Source organism: Alexandromys fortis, unplaced genomic scaffold (assembly GCF_014885135.2).
Source record: "Alexandromys fortis isolate MF-2015 unplaced genomic scaffold, M_Fortis_MF-2015_v1.1 scaffold_44, whole genome shotgun sequence".
In the NCBI taxonomy this organism is placed as follows: Eukaryota; Metazoa; Chordata; class Mammalia; order Rodentia; family Cricetidae; genus Alexandromys; species Alexandromys fortis.
Window position 1 is genome coordinate 4641792 of NW_026067921.1, and position 19360 is coordinate 4661151.

Genomic DNA, 19360 nt, shown 5'->3' on the forward strand with positions numbered 1-19360 from the left:
CTGTCCTGTCCCTTTAAGGGACAAGCCTCGCCCCTTCCCTCCTCAATCCCTGCCCCATTCCACAGAGGCAAGCTGATCTTCAGCTTCCACCCTGAATCCCTCTCTGCTCTTCCCCCTTCTCCCCTTACCTACCCCCTCTTCCCTTCCCTTCCATAACCACTAATATCCAACCTCACTCTGCATGGCGTGCCTATCCATGTCTCTGTCTCTTGCCCACTGTGTGGCTCCCTGCTCAGGACCAGCCGCCTTCGGAGACCTTCAGTGTGGTCCCTTGGCGTGACCATCTGTCTGTCTCTCCTCTTGGTCCACTGCAGCCACTTGGGGAACTATGCTGTCCCTGCCTGGGACTGGCTGCTCTCAGGACCCTGCTGCCCACTGCTACTGCTTGGGGATCCGCAGCATTTTTACTTGATCCATTACAAAGAGCACATACTGCCTTTGGAGAGGAGCTGAGTTTGAGTCCCAGCACCCACTTCTTCTAACTTGGTCTACAGAGTTCATGACTATCCTGAGCAATTTAGTGATCTCTGTCTGAACATTAAAATGAGTGTTGGGCAGGGTGGTTGTGGATGCCTTTAATCCCAGCATTCAGGAGGCAGAGGTAGGTAGATCTCTGTGAGTTCCAGGCCAGCCTGGTCTACAGATGAGGTCCAAGATAGCCAGGGCTACCCACAAAAAATTCCTGACTCAAAAAAAGCAGAACTAATATGAGGGCCGAGAGTGTAGCTCAGCAATAGAGTACTTGCCTAGCAGGTGGAAGGCCATAGATTCAACCCCCAGTATTGTGAAACAAAAATCAAAAACAAACCAAAAATTAGGGACTGAATTAGATAAGTCAATTATAATTCAGATTCAATAATTTATGCATCTGTCATTTTATGTTATATTTATATGCAGAATATTTCGTCTTGGGGCATATTAGAAACTGAATCTATCTTCAGTTTATTGTGACTCAAAAGAAATAAAATTAGTCTTTAAATCAGCGGGAGGCTATTATGAGTGAAGATATTTTGACCAACCATCCCTATCAGGGCAAGAATTGCATAAGCCCTGGTCCTAGTGGGAGGGGTTGGACCTGCCTTCTGTTAAATGAGTAGCTTGTGCAGCTGACACTAAGATTTTTGAAAAACCTGAGTTAGTGTTTGCAGCTGGAGAGATACTTGCTCAATGGACTTTGATGTTTGAGCAAACAGAGCTCTAAAGGGAAATGTGTTTATTTCCCCCAAACAGGGCTATGCCTGCTGTTTGTGTTTGTATTCTCTTTAAAGCAAATTGGCTTAGAAAAATTAAATGTTAATCTCCTTTCTGGTTTTACACTGTTTATCCCCTGGGGTCTGCGTGCCTACTTTCCTTCATTCTTTTTTTTTAATATTTATTTATTATGTATACAATATTCTGTCTGTGTGTATCTCTGCAGGCCAGAAGAGGGCACCAGACCTCATTACAGATGGTTGGGAACCACCATGTGGTTGCTGGGAATTGAACTCAGGACCTTGGGAAGGTCAGGCAATGCTCTTAACCACTGAGCCATCTCTCCAGCCCATTTCCTTCATTGTTAACATTCGAAGCTAGCATGTCTACACACATGAAAGAAAGGTCTGGACAGACATATCCCTGTGTTATATCCATGAAAATTATCTATGAAAATGAGATTCAGAAACTAGTGGTTAGGAGTGACTTTTACATTGTCATTTTCTTTATGTGGCTTAAAATTTTTAATTTATGGACTGAAATGATACAGAAAAGGAAAATGTACAGAAAAATAAAATTGCCCACTATCATCTACGGAGCCATCTCTCCCATCCTGCCCACATCTTTTGAAGGGACATAGTATCTCATGCTTCAGACAGTGCTAGCCTAGAATTATATAGACCTCCAACTCACAGTGATCTTCCTGCCTTAGCCTCCTAAGGGTTGAGATTATAATCTGATTGGTTGGGATTTTTTTTATTGGAACTTTAAAAATTTTTTAATTATTTAAAATTAAAAAATAAAATAAATAAAATTTATGTGCATGTGCATCTGTGCATGGAGACGGGAGTGCAGCTGCCCGCGGGGTCCACAGAGGCTGGCATGACAGGCAGCTGTGCTCCACCTGATGAACGAACTTGGGTCCTCTAATGGAGTCAGTTGCACTGTTAACGGCCGATCCATCTCTCCAGTCCCTGATTAGAACTTTTAAATCCTTCCCTTTATGATATGGGCTCTCTATTTTTCCTTTTATTGAAAATAAGATTTTTTTCTCACATAATATTATAATTTTTGTTGTTTGTTTTTTTATTTATTTATCTATTATGTATATAATATTCTGTCTGTGTGTATGCCTGCAGGCCAGAAGAGGGCACCAGACCCCATTACAGATGGTTGTGAGCCACCATGTGGTTGCTGGGAATTGAACTCAGGACCTTTGGAAGAGCAGGCAATGCTCTTAACCTCTGAGCCATCTCTCCAGTCCCCTGTTGTTTGTTTTTTGAGACAGGATTTTCTCTGTGTAACAGCCCTAGTTGTCCTGGAACTAGTTCTTGTAGACCAGACTGGCCTCGAACTCATAAAGATCCGCCTGCCTCTGCCTCCCAAGTGCTAGGATTAAAGGTATGTGCCACCCCCTCCACCCACCCCCCACCCTGAAATATTATCTTCATTACAGTGTTCCCTCCCTCTGTTCTTCCCAGTTCCTTTTGCCCTCCCCTTCCCCGGACCTACCCACTTTCTGTCTCTCATTAAAAAACAACAGGCTGCTAAGGAATAATAATAAACATAAAATAATAAAATATAATAAGATAAAGAAAAAAATTAACATGCCAAAATAGGACAAAACAAACAGAAGGAAAAGAACCTGAGAAAAGACACAAGAATACAGACACAGAGATACAGACACAGAAATATAGATACAGAGATACAGAGACACAGACGCAGAGATACAGACACAGAGATACAGACGCAGAGATACAGATGCAGAGACACAGATGCAGAGATACAGATGCAGAGATACAGACTCAGAGACACAGACTCAGAGACACAGACGCAGAGATACAGACGCAGAGATACAGACGCAGAGATACAGACGCAGAGACACAGACAGAGATACAGATGCAGAGACACAGACGCAGAGATACAGACACAGAGATACAGAGATACAGATGCAGAGACACAGACACAGAGATAACAGATGCAGAGATACAGACACAGAGACACAGACGCAGAGACACAGATACAGAGATACAGATGCAGAGATACAGACACAGAGATACAGACACAGAGATATAGATACAGAGATACAGACGCAGAGATACAGATGCAGAGACACAGACACAGAGATACAGACACAGAGACACAGACTCAGAGACACAGATACAGAGATACAGACGCAGAGATACAGAGACACAGACTCAGAGACACAGACACAGAGATATAGATACAGAGATACAGACGCAGAGATACAGACGCAGAGATACAGACACAGAGATACAGACACAGAGATATAGATACAGAGATACAGACACAGAGATACAGACACAGACAGAGAGCCACCCACTGCACACTCAGAAATCCCATAAATCTCTAAACTGGGAGCCATGATATATACAAAAAAGAGCCTGTAGGGTAAAAAAGATATAGATTTTTTATTTCATATATATGTATGTATATAAAATTTTCCTTTTTATTTTTAAAGGTCATAAGACATGACCTTATGTGACAAGGAACCTCCAAAGAAGCTGTAGAGTTAGTTCATTTTCTGTTGGCCATCTGCTGGGCATGCAGCCTACTCTTAGAAATAGCTCCAAAAAAAAAAAAAAAGAAAAAAGAAAAAAAATGCCGGGTGGTGGTGGCGCACGCCCTTAATCCCAGCACTTGAGAGGCAGAGGCAGGCAGATCTCTGTGAGTTCGAGACCAGCCTGGTCTACAAGAGCTAGTTCCAGGACAGGCTCCAAAACCACAGAGAAACCCTGTCTTGGAAAAAAAAAATAGCTTGCCGGGCCAGTGGTGGCTTATTCTTTTAATCCTACACTTGGGAGGCAGAGGCAGGTGGATTTCTGAGTTTGAGGCCAGTCTGGTCTACAGAGAGTGTTCCAGGTCAGCTACAGCTACACCGAGAAGCTCTGAATCAAAAAAACAAACCAAAACAAAACAAAACAAAAACTAAATTTTCATTTGCATGTGGCTGTCAATTGAGGATGCCTTCTGGGTTAGGGATGGGGGCGTATGCCCAATTCTTTTAGCTCTAGGACCCCATCTGGCAGGCCTGTGCATGTTACCTCAGTCTGTGAGCTCATGTGTGTGCCCATCATATTGACTAAGAGGACTGTGTTCCCCTGGTGTCCTCCATCCCCATAGACAGAATTCCATGTAGCTCAGGCTTACCCCAAAGTCTAGGGAGTTGAGAACAACCTCCAGCGAACGCCTAACTCTCCAGCCTCTGCCTCACCTTGCAAGTGCTGGGCTGACAGGCTCACACTGCTCTGCCTGACTTAAATCTTTCCTCTTGATTAACTAGAGGTTTGGGCCATGAGTGGAGGCACACGCCTGCAGTCCCAGCACTCAAGAGGAAGATGCGGGTCAGTGTCTGCTTTGGTCTGCGTCTTACCCTGTTTGGCCTAAGTGCACTCTGGTCTGCTGTTCTCAGTCTGGAGGCACTGTGGGAGGAAAACTACCTTGGATGTTCCGTTTCAGATCCTAGCAGGCCTCTCACGTCCCTGCCCTGACCAGAGCAGGTGTGTGGAGACCAAATGCACCAAGAGGGGGCACTACTGAGCCGTGTGCTGGACGGCTGGGCCAGTCCAGCTGGAGAGACTGCCCCACGGAGGGCCAAGCAGGATATCCCTGGACCTGCAGCAGCCACCAGTGGGAAAGCAGGGGACAGCTTCAGACGGAGCTTGCCTTCAACAGCCTGGAGGACACTGTCCTCATCTACTGTCCTACCAGAAGTTCCAGGCTTACCAGAGGGGACATTCCACAGACTGAGAGATGGCATTTGCTCAGGAGTCTGCTCCTGGAGTGTCCCGCAGGGAGGTGGACAGCACTGGCCAGGCTATTCCCAGGCCAGCCTTGCCTAGAGAGTGAGGGGCTAGAGGGTGGGAAGACAACCATTCTCCCGTGAGATTGAAGATGAAGCCTGTGTCTAGTATACTAAAGGGAAATCAGAGGACGGCCTGATGGGAGGGGATGGGAACGCTGAGCTCTCAAGACAGGTGGGAGAGATGTTCTGTTCCAGGCCTGTGGAGCTCCAGGGTGAGCTTCATCGGCAGGTTGGCATGGAGCTGAGTTAGTCAGAGTACCTGGCTTGAAGGCCAGGGCCAGGGAAATGCCAGAGAACAGAAGCAGAGGTGGAGCTTGCTAGCAGGTCCCAGGCAGCCACTGAGGCCAAGGGAAGGAGCTTAACCGTGGTGATGAGTGAGCACCAGTGCTGGGGTGCCCGAGATGGGAGAACCCGCCCCACAGTGCAGCGCTAAGGAGCCAAGGGGCAAGCCTGAGCACCCGCTGTGGAACTCCGTTTCCCAGGCTACTGGTCTCCTGGACACTCGGCAGTTGTGGCTGCAGAGAGCTACACAAGATGGGTACATTAACATTCCATCCTGGAGGGGAGAGAGGGCTCGTGATGTGGCATCCCTCTCTTGAGGATAAGAAAGGGTTAACCATTTCTAGGGAGGGGCAGAAGGACATTTTCTTTGGTGGTGTGACCAACCACAAGCTGCCTATGCTCTTGTAAGGAAGCCCTGATTTAAAACAAACAAACAAAAATCTCTTTGGTTCATTAAGTTGGACTTGAGTGGAGTCAGCTTTGATCCCTCGTTGGCTTCCTATCCGGAGGAAGAGGTATTTGTTCACATCTCATTAGGAAAGATCACATGACAGCTCCACAGGAGGGAGGAGGCAGAGGGTGAAGGTCAGATGCTGAGGGAACCTGCCAGCCTAGGAGCAGAGCGCTGACAGCTCCACTGGAGCCTAGCAGCAGGTGCCCTCTGACCCAGCTCCTCCAGAATGCCACATGCACCTCTGGCTTTGGTGGTAATGTCAACTCCCTGCTGTCTGATCTCCTTGGCTCTGCTCTGTCCCAGGGACCCTAGCTCAAAAGCCCACCCCAGGAAGGATGCTCCATCCCTGAGTCACAGCCTTGGGCTCCCCGGAGTGCCCCCTGCCCCTGTGGGCGTTCTGTCTGTGTCAGCGCTGCAGCTCTCCGCCAGTGGGGCAGACCTCAGAATCCGCCTCATGACTGAGCAGAAAACCCAGGAGGTCTAAGACAAACTTCAGTGGCTGCTGGAGCAACCAGATCATGTGAGTGGGTACGTTCTGCCTTCACACGGGTCCATTGCTCCTGGGTGGAACCGGATAAGACACCTAGGAAGGTGATTGAGTACCTGGCACTCCCGGAGTCTGCCAGTCCTCCAGTCCCCGGTTGCCTTGCCCTGAACTGCTGGCATTTGTGACATCCGTGGGACAGGACTGGTCTGAGGGCAACACATGGAGCGGTCTATGCCCATGAATGCCCCTTTTTTCTCTGTAAAGGACATGGAAGCTAAGGCTTTGAAGCACACCCAGGAGTTCTCTACTCTTGAAGGTTTACTTCGCTGACAGGTAAAAGCTGCCATGGGGCACCACCCACAGGGCCTGGGCACCGGTTGGGGCTGCCTAATATCACCTATCCCTACCACCTATTGCCAGGAGCAGCGGGCTATCCTGAGTCCAGGTTGTGGAGGTCTGCTTGCTGCGGCCGTGGGGCAGAGGACATTGGGATGGTGCAGCCTTCCTATACATGGCGCCTTAGCAGCTCTAAGGCATCCAGCACCAGCCTCAGCACCAGTTAGAGAATTCAACATGATCCAACCAATGGGCAGCTGGACGGTGGCTGAGGGCTAGGATGGTCTCTGGGATGAGGGAGCCTCTTCCAGGGGCAAGGGTGTCAGCTGAGGTCCCGCAATAACAGGTCTCCGGAACTTGCACATAACTAGATCACTAGGGAGACCACAGCTCTTAATCATGACGCAGATCACACAGAATGATCCCTGGAGGAAATGACAGCCACTAAAAGGAGACAACATACATTTATTACATCCATCCGGCCTCAAGGTAGGCTCCATCCCTAAGACGTCCACAATGATTTTGCAACCTCGGTGTTCCATGCTCACTTCGGCATAGCTTGGGGACCTTGACGGGGTAGTCCCTCCTCTTTGTGCCACCAATGATCACATTATCTAGATTAAAGTGCTGTGATACACCCTCCAGTGCTGAGTGTCCCCTGCGGATGGCTTCCATAGAGTCCCCCTCTGGCCACCACTGCAGGACTCTCTGGGCAGTGCCCGCAGTCAGGGTTTCAGTACCCAGGGTATTCAAAGACAGCAGCGGCTCCCATCCCTGTCCCGATGCACATGGACACCACTCCATACGCCCTGGGGAAAGAGCCTGCGTTAACAGTTGCGCAGTGCCTGCCCAAGCCGTGCCCTCACCAGGCAGAGCTGCAGCACCAAGGGCTCATGGACAGAAGAGCAGAGCAGATCTGTGGGAACTGAGCCGTGGACAGACACACAGCCAGGCGGCAGACACTTCCACAGGTTATGCTGCCTTCTAAGCAAGCCATCAGGAAGGCAGGTCTCACCCCTCCTACAGCAGAATACCTGTGCATGTGTGCGTGCTCACCTCCCCAGGCCCCAGCCATCAGACACCCCAGCTCCAACACCCGCCACACCACTCCACAAGGAGCAGCCTTACCGTTTCCCACGGCGCTTCAGTTCATTGAGAAGCGTGATGACCTGCCTTGCACCGGTGCAGCCCAGGGGGTGGCCCAGGGCTATTGCACCTCCCAGGGGGTTCACCTTCTCTGCAGGAATTCCCAGCTTCTCCACACAGTAGAGGGCCTGGAAGGAGCCAGAGCAATGGCTGGAGCCTCCATCTGCTCTGAACCCCGGGCCCAATTGATCCCACCAGACACCCAGACTCACCTGACTGGCAAAGGCCTCATTGATCTCAAAGACGTCTATGTCATTCACAGTCAGCCCTGCAGGCAAGATACAGAGCAGAGCTGACAGTCATGGCGGGACTCTGGATTTCCTCTGGGCTCCACCCCAAGCACAGCTCTCGTGGTCCACTGTGTGCCAGGCGAGTGAGTCCCAGTGGTAGGGTAGGGAGGTCTTGGCTGTGGGGTGCTAGCCTGACCCACCTCCATTCCAGAGCACCCACAGGTCAAACCCAGCACACTCCAGTCCCAGATACAGGTAACGAGGGGTCCAGGTATAGGATGAGAAGGGGCAGCTCACCTGCTTTCTGCAAGGCTGCAGGGATGGCATAGGCAGGACCGATGCCCATGATGTCAGGAGGGACGCCGACCACTGCATAGGACCGCAGGACCCCAAGGATGGGAAGGCCCAGTTCTTCAGCCTTGGACCTCCGGGCCAGCAGGACGGCAGCTGCTCCATCACTCACCTGACTGGAGTTTCCTAGAGGAGGAAGGGTGGGATGAGGAGGCCTCAGACTGTGCTGAAGAGAGACAGCCCTCCACAATCAACTTGCAAAGAGGACTGGTCAGCTCCACGTCTCAGAGAAGAACTGGTCACCTCCATCAGCCCTCTTCCCGGCCCACGCTCACCAGCTGTGGTAGAGCCTCCATCCTTAAAGGCCGGCTTCAGCTTGGCCAGGCCCTCCATGGTGGTGCTGGGACGGATGCCCTCATCCTGGGACACCGTGATGGTTTTCTTGTTGCCCTTGTCATCAAGGACTGTGGTTGTCACAGGCACGATCTCAGCTCGGAAACAGCCCCTGCTCTGGGCTCTCGTGGCCCTGCCAGCACCATGGACAGTGAGATGCAGACATGTATGAGTTCCCTTTTTGGCTGTCCCTAGCTTTTGCCAAAACGTACAGGAGAACAATAACTTCAGGGGCTGAAGTCTGGGAATAGATGTGGCCCTTGGGGAGCTCTGTTTGGAAGGAATTCCTCAGGACCCTCACCTACTTCTTGGGTAGGGACAGCATGCCTAAGGTCATCCATAAGTTCTTCTTCATCTGCCCCACAGCTCTGGATCCCTATCTCAACGGGGAGCAGGGAGTTAAAATGAAACTTAATTTGTGTGTGAGCGTGCACACACACACACATATATATACACCACAGCATGCATGTAGTGGTCAGAGGTCAACTCTGGAGTGGAGGTGGAGGCTGTCTGTTCGTTTCCCAGCTGCCCAGACCCGAAATAAATACACAGAAACTGTGCTAATTAAAACACTGCTTGGCCTACTAGCTCAGGCTTCTTATTAACTAACTCCTACATCTTAAATTAAACCATTTCTATTATTAACCTTACTGGTAAACCACGAGCCTTGTGGTAAAACACAAAATAATAGAAACAGGTTAAGATGTAAGAGCTAGTTAACAAGAAGACTGAGCTAGTAGGCCAATCAGTGTTTTAATTAACACACTTTCTGTGATTGTTTTGGGTCTAGGCAGCTGGGAAATGAACAAACAGCCTCTGCCTATACTGGGGAATCAGTTTTCTCCTTTCATCTTGGTAAAGGTAGTGTCTCATTTTGTTATATTGTGTTCAGGTAGCTGGACTACAGACTTCTTATTGCTTCTCTTGTCTCCACTAAGACCCCTGCTTGAGCAGGCCACCAGGCCCAGACACTATGTGTCTCTTTGCTTTCTCCTTTTTGTGTAGCTGGATTGATCAGCCTAGCCTGCCCAGAGAGCTAAGGCTTGGTATTTCTCTGATGGCAGCCCAGCTTTGTCAATTACCCACACTCAGGCCTATGCCCTAGCCCAACTCATCATGATGCTGGCCACTGCAGCCTCCCAGCTAGAGATAAGAGTTTTGTCCCCTGGGAAAGCTCTACCTGAAACTACTAGGTTGGCCCCATGACCATCAATAGCCCACCCCAGCCGCACTCACTTCTGCTGGGAGGCCAGAGCAAAGGCATCCTGCTTCTGCCGTGAAATGCCAAACCGCTCGGCCACGTTCTCCGAGGTTATCCTAGACACAAACAGCAAAGCAGGAGGCTGTGGGTCAGCTGGCCCGAGGGCCAGGGCTATACTGAAGGCCTACACTTGCACCTCTGGGCATCCAGGCCAGAGTTTCCAGTCCATGCTCCAGGGACTCCTGGCTAATCACTGATATTGATCACCCATGTCAAGAGATGCTCACAGGTTCACACTTCAAAGACACCCTCTTACAGGGTAGAGCAGCCTAAATGTGGGGTCTACAAAGGAACTGTCCCCTGGGTGGGTTGCCTCAGCCCATAAGACAAGGGCTGGGGGTACTACCTGGCCTGTTTACCTGTGGCTTCCAGGCTACTCTTGGAAACACAGGATGTAGACACAGCCAGGTCAGTTTGGAGTCCTTACATAACCAGTCTCCCCAGAATTTTTTGCCCTTGACACACTATGGAGAGCTCACAGACATGGTTGCAGTACTAAAGCACTGGAGAGATGGAACAGATTCCCCAAACTGCACCTCACAGGCCCAAGTCCCTCCTGGGCATGCATAGAACCCGAGTTTCCCTTGTTCTCAACTCTTGAGGCCTCCAAGCTTTGGGGTCTGCTACCACTGCCTTCCCTGAGACATAGCATCTCAGTGACATGCAGGATGGGCTACATTTGGAAACTTGTGTAATCAGAGAGGACTGTGTGTGTGTTTTGAGTGGGTGGGGGGAAGGCAGGTCTCAGGAAAGGGAAGTCAAGGGCAGCGTTGATCCTCTATCCAGTTCCCAGGGAATATATGACACCCAGAGGAAGAAGACAAAGCTAAGTACTGCCAGCTACAGAGGAGAAAATCCCTGGTGTCTGGTCAAGGACAGGCAGAACAGTGACTGAGCGTACACACACACACCCCTGTGTACACTCACCCCATAGGAATCAGGCAGTCTCTGGCCTTCTCGTTCTCCAGCAGGCGTGAAGAAATGTTCCCAGGGTTTCCTCTCTCAGACAGGGACATGGACTCCACCCTGAGAAGAAGGAGTGGTCTTAGCCCTAGTAGGAAACCCCAGGGAGGGCTAGCTGAATAGCAATTTCTGGGCGAATTTCAGGCAGTCCAGGGAGTGTGGTAAGCTGTCTAGGAAGCCTGGGGAAGGCAGATGATAGCCATGAGGCAGGTGGAGCTTTCAGAGCAGCTGGGCCTCTCTCCCTCAAGCCCAGTCACTGTTTCAGACCCACTCCCAGGGCCACGGCCAATGAGGCAGTCCCCAGGGTCCCCTCCTGGTACCCATCCCCACCCCACCCCCCAGCTCAAGGCATATGCCCTGAGTTAGGCCAAGCTCTCCATTATGTCCAAGTCAAAGGGGGAAGGGAGGAATTCCTTAGGTTAATGCCAATCAAAGGGAGACCTGGCTGGGGTAGGCAGGGAGGATGGACAGGGATTAGGTGTACAGGACTCAGAAAAGAGTTGTGGGGGTGAAGCTTCAAGATGACAGCAGATGGCCTTAGCTGAGTGTTTGTCCTTCCCTGGTCATTAGCTCAAACTCTTCCCAAACAGTGACACCACATGACACAGACCCCATGGGGTTAGCTGGTTCCATGGCAACATTCACAGAGCTGAACTGGTGTCTCCTTGTAAAGATGATGACAGTGAGGTCTGAGTGGGGAGGGATTTGCCCACAGCTGTCCAACCTGGGCCACAAGCTACCCTCTCAAAGGCTAGGGTATAACCTTCAGCTAGGAGGCCCCGGACAAGCTACCCTCTCAAAGGCTAGGGGATGGTCAGGACCACCTGCTTTGTCTCCACTACTAGGGTGCTTGAACTGACTGGAGCTATAATCCCAGGCTTTCCCTCAAGTCACCAAATCTGCTGTCCTCATTATGATAAACATAAAGAACAGCAAAAGGCAGGCAGGCTGTGACCCTTGCCCACATGGTCTCTGTTTGTGAACTTTGGCTGTTATCCTACTGACACTCAGGTTAGGAAGATCCAGTGAAGGGCAGCTAAGACCTGACCATAGGCCAGCTATGTTTCCTGATAAAAACATTGCACAGAGAATAGGAAAGGCTGTTGGCCCCGGACCATGCCGAGGTCTCCCGAGATGTCTTTCCAGCTTCAGACACCCCAAGTCTAGGCCCTAGATGCCGCCTTCCATTGGAATCACTTCCGAGTTAATTTCTACAGGCAGAAGCAAAACTGTAGTCTAGGTGGTGACAGAGAACAGATAGCCAACAATCTGTCCCTTGGAACCCAGCTGTAGCCCGAGTTCCAGGTTGGTGACCAGAGAATGGATAGACTAGTAAAACAGTTATGCAATAAAAGCTGCCCTTGGCTCGAGGCTGGCTTCTAACCTAAGATCCTCTTGTCCGTCTCCTTCTAGCCGGATGGACAGGATGAACCACTGTGCTCTGCTCGATGTGTCTCTGGGTTCAGGGGACCAAAACTGCTATTCCTCTCTCAACAGGCACAGAGAATACACTGAGGGCATTCTCAAGTGTAGCCCTCTCTCAGCACACTCGGCTACGTTTTCAACTCCGGCGGATTCCCAGGTTACTTTAGGCCAACTCTCTCTATGGCTGGTGCTGAGACTGGGCCATTCCCAAGCAGCCCAGAGCTTAGGTCACTCCTGGACACATTTCTGGGAGCCCAACCTAGCCAGCTGCCATGGTAGGCAGGGAGAATCATGGCCCCTCAGAATCGAGGAGAGGAAAATTAGTTTGATTGTTACACTGGTTAATAAGGTCCAGCAGGAAGACCATCTTACCCACAGGCCATGCCAATGTCATAAGACCCATTTCTGATGCCACCTGCAACAAAAGCACTTCATAACCATCCTTGGCCAGAGTGGGCCTGCCCTGGAGCAGCATAGCCCATTCCCTCCCTGCTCTCGGGGTACAGACCCAGGAGCACCCAAAAAGGCTTGGGGTCTGACAATGGGCATTCCTCCAAGCCTCTCTGCCTAGGGTCTCTGGGGTCAAGAACCAAGGTCAGAGCCAATAGTGACGGTGCATGTTTTTAATTTTAGTACTCTGGCAGATGCAGGAGGATCTCCGAGTTCCAGGCCAGCCTGGTCTACAGAGTGAGTTCCAGGACAGCCTCACAGAGAAACCCTATTTCAAACACAACACAACAACACAAAAACCCCGGGCATGCTCATGGGCCCCTGGCAGTCACAACTCACCAGCGATGTTGGCCACTGCCTGCAGCCCTGATGAACACTGTCTGTTGACGGTAGACAATGGGACAGTCTCTGGAATGCCACTGAAACAGAAGGGGAGATGGCAGTCAGCCCTGGACGTGTAACCAGTCCTGAACATGCCACAGCCTCATAGAAAACAGGCCCCATGAGGCTCCAGGGCTCCCTTACAGCACATAACAGTGTGCATGGAGGGATGACAGCTGTCCACGCCCCCACCAGGGTAGACATATGTAAAGGAGGGATCAGCTACCTGGCAAACCCTGTCACTATGGCCACTAGCAACCAGGGTCCCCAAGCACATGTCCTGCTGCCTTGTGATTCTAAACCCAGGCAGGGGACGCTTGTTTGGGCCAGAGGCATTCTTCCTCACCTTCTGACGACTTCACAAAGGAAAGTAGCCATCACTTTTGCCCACACAGAGGCAGACCACCAGCCTTAGAGCGAGATCTCACAGACAAGGCCACCAACCATCTCCGCCACAGGGCCTCACTCACCAGCACTCACACACCTGTGTGCCTGTGTGATTCTCTGAGAATCTGCTCTTGCCCGGATGAAGAGTGCTTCCGGCGTGTTTGTACCGGGCACTCCTGGGGCTTCGACACCTCTGGGTAGATAACCCATCTTGGCCAACAGTACAAAGCCTCGTTTCTAGCACCTCCTTAGACGAGCTCAGGAAGTTCCTTGAGAATCTTGCTGCTCCTGCTGTACAGTCAGGCTTGGAAACACTCAGGCCAGACTCTCACCGACAGCTTTTCAGGCTTGCTACATTCTTAGTTTCAAATTCCCCATTCATCAAGCCCCTTCCCGCAAGGCACCACATTTTCATCAAATAATTTGTACTGAGCACAAGGTACTGTGTTGAGGAGTTTAAGACACCAGCAGTACTGTGTCCCAGAGGCTGCACAACCAATATGCAAAAAAACTAATCCACTGTCAGAGATGCAAATTACAGGGCCAGATGGCAAAGCCATAGCACAGGGAGGCTCACAGCAACCCACCGGACAAGAAAGCCACTCTTTTGACACTTGAGAGCCAGTCTCCAAAGATATTTGGGCAGGGGTTGGCTGCCCGGGGACAGAAGGGGACAGAATGGGCAGAGTAGTGCATACAGGAGGCAGACAGGGTAGATGAAGGAGGGGAAGTCAAAGTGGGCAAGCAGGGAAGAGGTGAGAATGGAAAGTCACCAGAGGGATGGGAAGTCGACTCCAGGCTGTCTGACCCCCTCTAGTCTCTAGAGGTTCTGTTTTCTGCCCTACTCTGACACTGAGCAGTGTTGCTTTTATGTCTCATCCACCTGAGGGAGGGTGGTCTTCAATCTACACACGTAAGTAATTAAGTACTGCTTCCCCAACCGGAAGACGGGGGGGGGGGCTCCTCCTGGCTTCCCCATCCCCACCACCCCCGGACTCCTCAGGCAGCTCACGTAGGAATGGAAGCAAAGTCACGGACCAAGGTGGTTATGGGATTATTTACCTGACATGTGAAGACAGAGTCCACATGTCCAAAGGCTAAGCAACAAGTTGGCTTTGGGAAAAATCAGGCCACCTTTGCCCCGGTCTCAAAGCCCTGGGTGTCCTGGCTTTGGGCCAGATAACACGCCCTTCAAAGTGGGAGAAGAGTTGGGCCCAAGGATTCCGGTTGATTTGGTATCTAGTGTCCAATCTGATAACCTGTCACCTACAGACTGGTCAGTGGTGCTAGAATCCCCCCACTCACCCATCAGAGGTAGAAGGATTACCTCAGAAATTGGCCGATGCGTGCCATGATGGCTCCAGCTCCTGGCTGAAGTACGTTGCCTGTAGATAGAAACCTCACTCAGTACCAAGTTTTGCACCCTGACTTTCAGCTGTGAGTCCCAAAGAGGTCAGTGTACATATATTTCTTCAGGATCACTTCGGGATGTTCCCAGGCTCATGTGAAACTATAGAAGTTAAGAGTCTGGGGAACGGGGAGCCAGCTACCAACCCCCCCGCCGTCACCCAGCAGCCCAGTGCTGGAGGGCCTCCCCCATGCGTGCCAAGGCATGCTCCTCCACATCAGCAAGCTGGGCAGGTGGCCTGCTCACCTGGCAACAGGAGAGTGCCTCTAGGGTAAGAGGCACAGTGCAGAGCCTTGAGCTGAGGGAAGTAGGGCTTTGGGGGAAGGAAGGGAGTCTGCAATGGCTAGCCTCCCCAAGTGTCCTCCCCCAAGCCCTGTGTCACCGCGGGAGGAGGAACAGGCTGGCATCCCCGGATAGAAGCATGTCCTTCCTACACGATGTTGTCTAATTCAGGGAAAAGCGGGGGTTAGGGCAAGGTCGGGTGAACCCTGTCTACACCTGTAGCCGGGCTGACAGGCAGAATGTCGGTGTAGGTGGAGAACCGTGGCCTCCCACCTCCTGGAGTCTCCAGGAATATCTGGGCTTTAGAGCAGGGGTTCTCAACCTTTCTAAGGCTGCCACCCTTTATCCCAGTTCCTCATGTTGTGGTGACTCCCAACTGTTATTTTGTTACTATTTCATAACTGTAATTTTGCTACAGTTATGAAGTGTAAAGTAAATATCTGTGTTTTCCGATGGTCCTAGGAGGGGTCGCGACCCACAAGTTGAGAATCGATGCTTTAAAGTATCTCCCACAGGGCATCCTGCTTTCCACCGCCACTCAGCTGGCTGCTGCGCTTGGAGGTGGAGCACAGGCCATCAAGGGATCATCCCACTGAAATCAGTGGAGTCTGTCAAGTGTTGCTCTGTGAAACCTGGGTTCGAGGTGAGAAGGGGAGGCCCCGGAAGGGAGGACGAGGAGGACCCGGCGCGGGCCTGGCAGGTGAGCTCACCCACGGAGATGTCTCCCAGCTGCTCAGGCCTGAGGTTCACGTCCTGGAGAACCGCGGTCAACACGGCCGACAGAAGCTCGTCCGGAGTGGTGTCCTGCAGGGCGAAGCGCAGCGGCAGTGAGCCCAGCTCCCGCATCCCCACCCGGGGACTCTGCGGTCACCATAGTCCAGAGGGCAAGATCGCACTGGCCGCCTTCTGCGACCCTCGACCGTTGGAGGGGTCTCACCTTGAAGCCACCGCGGCCCGAACGGCCGATGGGGGTGCGCCGTCCGTGCACTACCACCACGTCGGAGGCCGAGGCCCGCGGGAAGCCCGCGGAGCAGGGCGCGGCTTGCAGCGCGAGCGAGCTCGACTCGGGCCTGCCGGCCAAGTGTCCCAGCACTACCTGCAGTCGATGCATCGCGGAGGTGGGTCCCGAAGATTTGTCTGGGTTCTGGGTGCAGTGCTCGAAGAATAAAAGAGATCGCCGGCGCAGGCGCAGGACAGCCTCTACCTAGTGAGGCCTAAAAGTTGATCACAACCCTGGTCGAATAAAGTCGCGAGTGATGGGGGTGGGGCTCCCAAGGGACCCGCCCACTCCTAGACACAACCAATTAGACTAAGGGGCGTGTGCTTGAGGGCACGCCCGCAGATACCCACCGCTCCCCGGAGTCCCACCCAAGGCAAGTCCGGAGATGCTCTTTCCACTAAAAGCCCCGCCCACCAATTCTACGGAGGCCAATCAGAATGTCACCCTTAAGCCTCTCCCAGAAACGCAGACTGGAAACTTAAGTTTGCGCAACCTTTTGCAGACACGGAAAGGAGGTACCCCTAACTTTTGGTTTCCTAAGATGAACGCAGCCTCAAGGGTGCCCCTCCTCCAAAGCACTGAGCTCAGCGCGCAGCAGCAGGAAAGGCAGGAAGGCGGAGCCCGGCACACGGCTTCTCCCTTTGCTGGGCGAGCTAGTAAAAACACTCCGAGTCTCCCATCAAAATTTGCTTTGTTCTGTCCGGCGTCCCAAAACCCAGAGCTGAGGACTTAGATAATGTTGCAGTGCCTAGTTCGGCCCCGACGGGGTTGGACTGTCACAGATGCTTGCTCAAAAAACAATGCAATTTTTGTTTCCTGGTTGGTATGAAGAACCGATTTTACAAAAGTGAGGAAAAGCAGGCAGGTTCTAACTGTAGCGTGTTTCACATGACTTCAGCTTAGTTTACATCTGCTTGGGATGATTTCATTAGCGTACACATTCCCCTAGGAATTCTACTGAGACGGGGGAGAGGGGTGGAGAGAGTGGAGACCCTGAGTTTGAGATTGACACCTAAATAGATTAACTAAGTGAATGAGCAAAAACAAGGTTCCCTAGGTCTAAACTGTACCCTCAGCATTAAAGAGTAAGGTGGTAGGTCCGCGTGGCTTTTTGCAGACCCCCGGAGGGTAGAACTGGATTTGCCTCATACCAAAGGACAGGATGCCCTAAATGCCAGCTCGCGGGTAAGGTTGTGGCTTACCCCTTTAAAAGGCAGTCACCGCTTGCACCAGATGGCTGAGGGCAGATTGTGGCTTCACGTTGCCACTTCCGAAGTCACGTCTGTCTCTTCTTTCCCATTACCAGAATACAGGTTACTGTACATAAGGACTGTAACTCCTTCATGTCCTAAACAAGACGGATTCATCTCACCATGCATTGCCACCACTACCAGATCGACCAAGACAGGTCTGTAGGCCACGAGACCGAAGCCAGAGACCTTTTTCCAGGTTCTCACACCTTCAAAGGGAGTCGAGCAAAGGTTAGAAACACGAGTGGGGTGGAGCTCAGGCCGTGTTCAGATGCATGCGCGCGCGCGCACACACACACACTCCGAGGGCAGTGGCTGGGCACCCCAACTGCGCTCTTGGGTCAGGGACTCCAGATTCTAGCAAAGGGCGGAGCTTCTCGGAAAGTGAGGGAAGGCGGGGCTGGCAGAAACCTTAGGGGAAGTAGGAAGCTGGGCTGGCGAGCGGACCGGACCTAACCGAAGCTCAGGTTGGCTCGCCATGTCTGCGGGAGGCCCGCGCGTGGGATCCGTGTCCCGGGACTTCTCCAAGTTCTCCCTACCATTGGCCGCGCTCAACATGGGAGTGCGGCGCCGTCTCTCGCTATTCTTGAATGTCCGGTTGCCGGTGGCGGCCGACTGGACCTTGCTGGCGGAGGAGATGGGCTTCGAGTACTTGGAGATCCGACAGCTGGAGACGCGCCCTGACCCCACGGGCAGTTTGTTGGATGCCTGGCAGGGGCGCTCTGGCGCGACGGTCGGCAGACTGTTAGAGATGCTGGCCACGTTGGACCGTGAGGATATACTGCGGGAGCTGTTGCCCCACATCGGTGAGGACGCGTGCTTTCTGGCTTTGCGCCAGTGTTTGAGGAGGCTGGCTTTGGCATATCAATCTTGTTTTATTTTTCTGAGGAGTGCTGGGCAGGGAGGGAGAGATGGTCGAATTTTCTGTCAATATGCAGGACAGCATAGGGATTGGGAGCGGGTTCAAAAGCCCTAGTTAGGGTGTGGAATGAGTCTAGGCAATGACCTTGCATTGGGCCCAGGAATCAAGATCGGCTTCTCTGGGAGCACCCAGCAGTGTCAGGAGCAACAGGGTGGGTGAAGGACTAAAGCCCTTTCTGTGTCTCACAGGCACTCAACACAATGCCCCTGCCCAGGTACCTTGCTAGATGGGGTCACCACCCTCACTGAGCACTTACCAGATAGCTGAGCCCTTCAGCGTTCAAGCCCCCCCCCCCAATGCCCTGCACCCTGCACGATGTCGGATTTGGAGCCATTCTCAAGAGCCTTAGAAACGGGATGCAGGATGATGTGTGAGAGGCAGGTGCCAGCTGTACTTTGTTGTCCTCCCAGATGCCCACTTTGGAGAGTCAGACAGGATCAGTCCATGACTCCAGTGGCTACTAGAGAAGGTCCAGCGCCAGTTGTGGAACACAGACAGGGTGTAGATGCTGAGTGTGTACAGCAGCCTGGGTAACTGGGGAGCCTTCTACACCCCATCTCTTCTCCACAGAGAATGACTGCAAGAAATACATAACGAAGCAGCAGATGCAGGAATCTGAGAAGCCTTTACAGGTGGCCAGAGTGGAAAGCAGTGTCCCACAAACAAAGGAGCTGGAGGGGATCACCACTCTTGACGACCCGCTGGGTGAGGGCCGAGTGTTGTTCCCCTGGATAGGCTAGGTGGGCCACAGCCCCCGGATGCGTGCAGAGCATGGACGGACCTGGGGCCTTGAGCAAGTCCCTCCTTCTTTCTGAGTCTCGGTTTCCCCATTCAAGAAATGGGTATAGCCGGGCAGTGGTGGCGCACGCCTTTAATCCCAGCACTCAGGAGGCAGAGGCAGGCGGATCTCTTTGAGTTCAAGACCAGCCTGGTCTACAAGAGCTAGTTCCAAGACAGGCTCCAAAACCACAGAGAAACCCTGTCTCGAAAAAAAT

General features: G+C 52.1%; 2 protein-coding genes across 3 annotated transcripts; one reads left to right on the top strand and one right to left on the bottom strand.

The window, feature by feature from the left end:
- Window positions 1-7021: 7021 nt before the first annotated feature.
- Window positions 7022-17788, bottom strand: LOC126501080 (3-ketoacyl-CoA thiolase B, peroxisomal). 2 transcript variants are annotated; one of them, XM_050141528.1, is made up of 14 exons: window positions 17653-17788; window positions 17396-17541; window positions 16131-16407; window positions 15904-15997; window positions 14831-14888; window positions 13075-13154; window positions 12658-12700; window positions 10825-10923; window positions 9873-9953; window positions 8579-8769; window positions 8250-8429; window positions 7935-7990; window positions 7705-7850; window positions 7022-7385 (listed from the first exon to the last, which is right to left on the bottom strand). In XM_050141528.1, the coding sequence occupies exons 3-14, from the start codon at window positions 16302-16304 to the stop codon at window positions 7310-7312; spliced, it is 1278 nt and encodes a 425-aa protein (XP_049997485.1). In that variant the 5' UTR covers window positions 16305-16407; window positions 17396-17541; window positions 17653-17788; the 3' UTR covers window positions 7022-7309. The 2 variants fall into 2 exon arrangements, with proteins under 2 accessions (XP_049997485.1, XP_049997486.1); XM_050141529.1 differs by lacking the exons at window positions 17396-17541; window positions 17653-17788 and having other exon boundaries at window positions 16131-16437.
- Myd88 (MYD88 innate immune signal transduction adaptor) lies at window positions 17787-19260 on the top strand. Its single transcript, XM_050141530.1, has 2 exons — window positions 17787-18249; window positions 18936-19260. Exons 1-2 carry the CDS (start codon window positions 17922-17924, stop codon window positions 19103-19105), a joined length of 498 nt encoding a protein of 165 aa, XP_049997487.1. The 5' UTR covers window positions 17787-17921; the 3' UTR covers window positions 19106-19260.
- The last annotated feature ends 100 nt before the right edge of the window (window positions 19261-19360 follow it).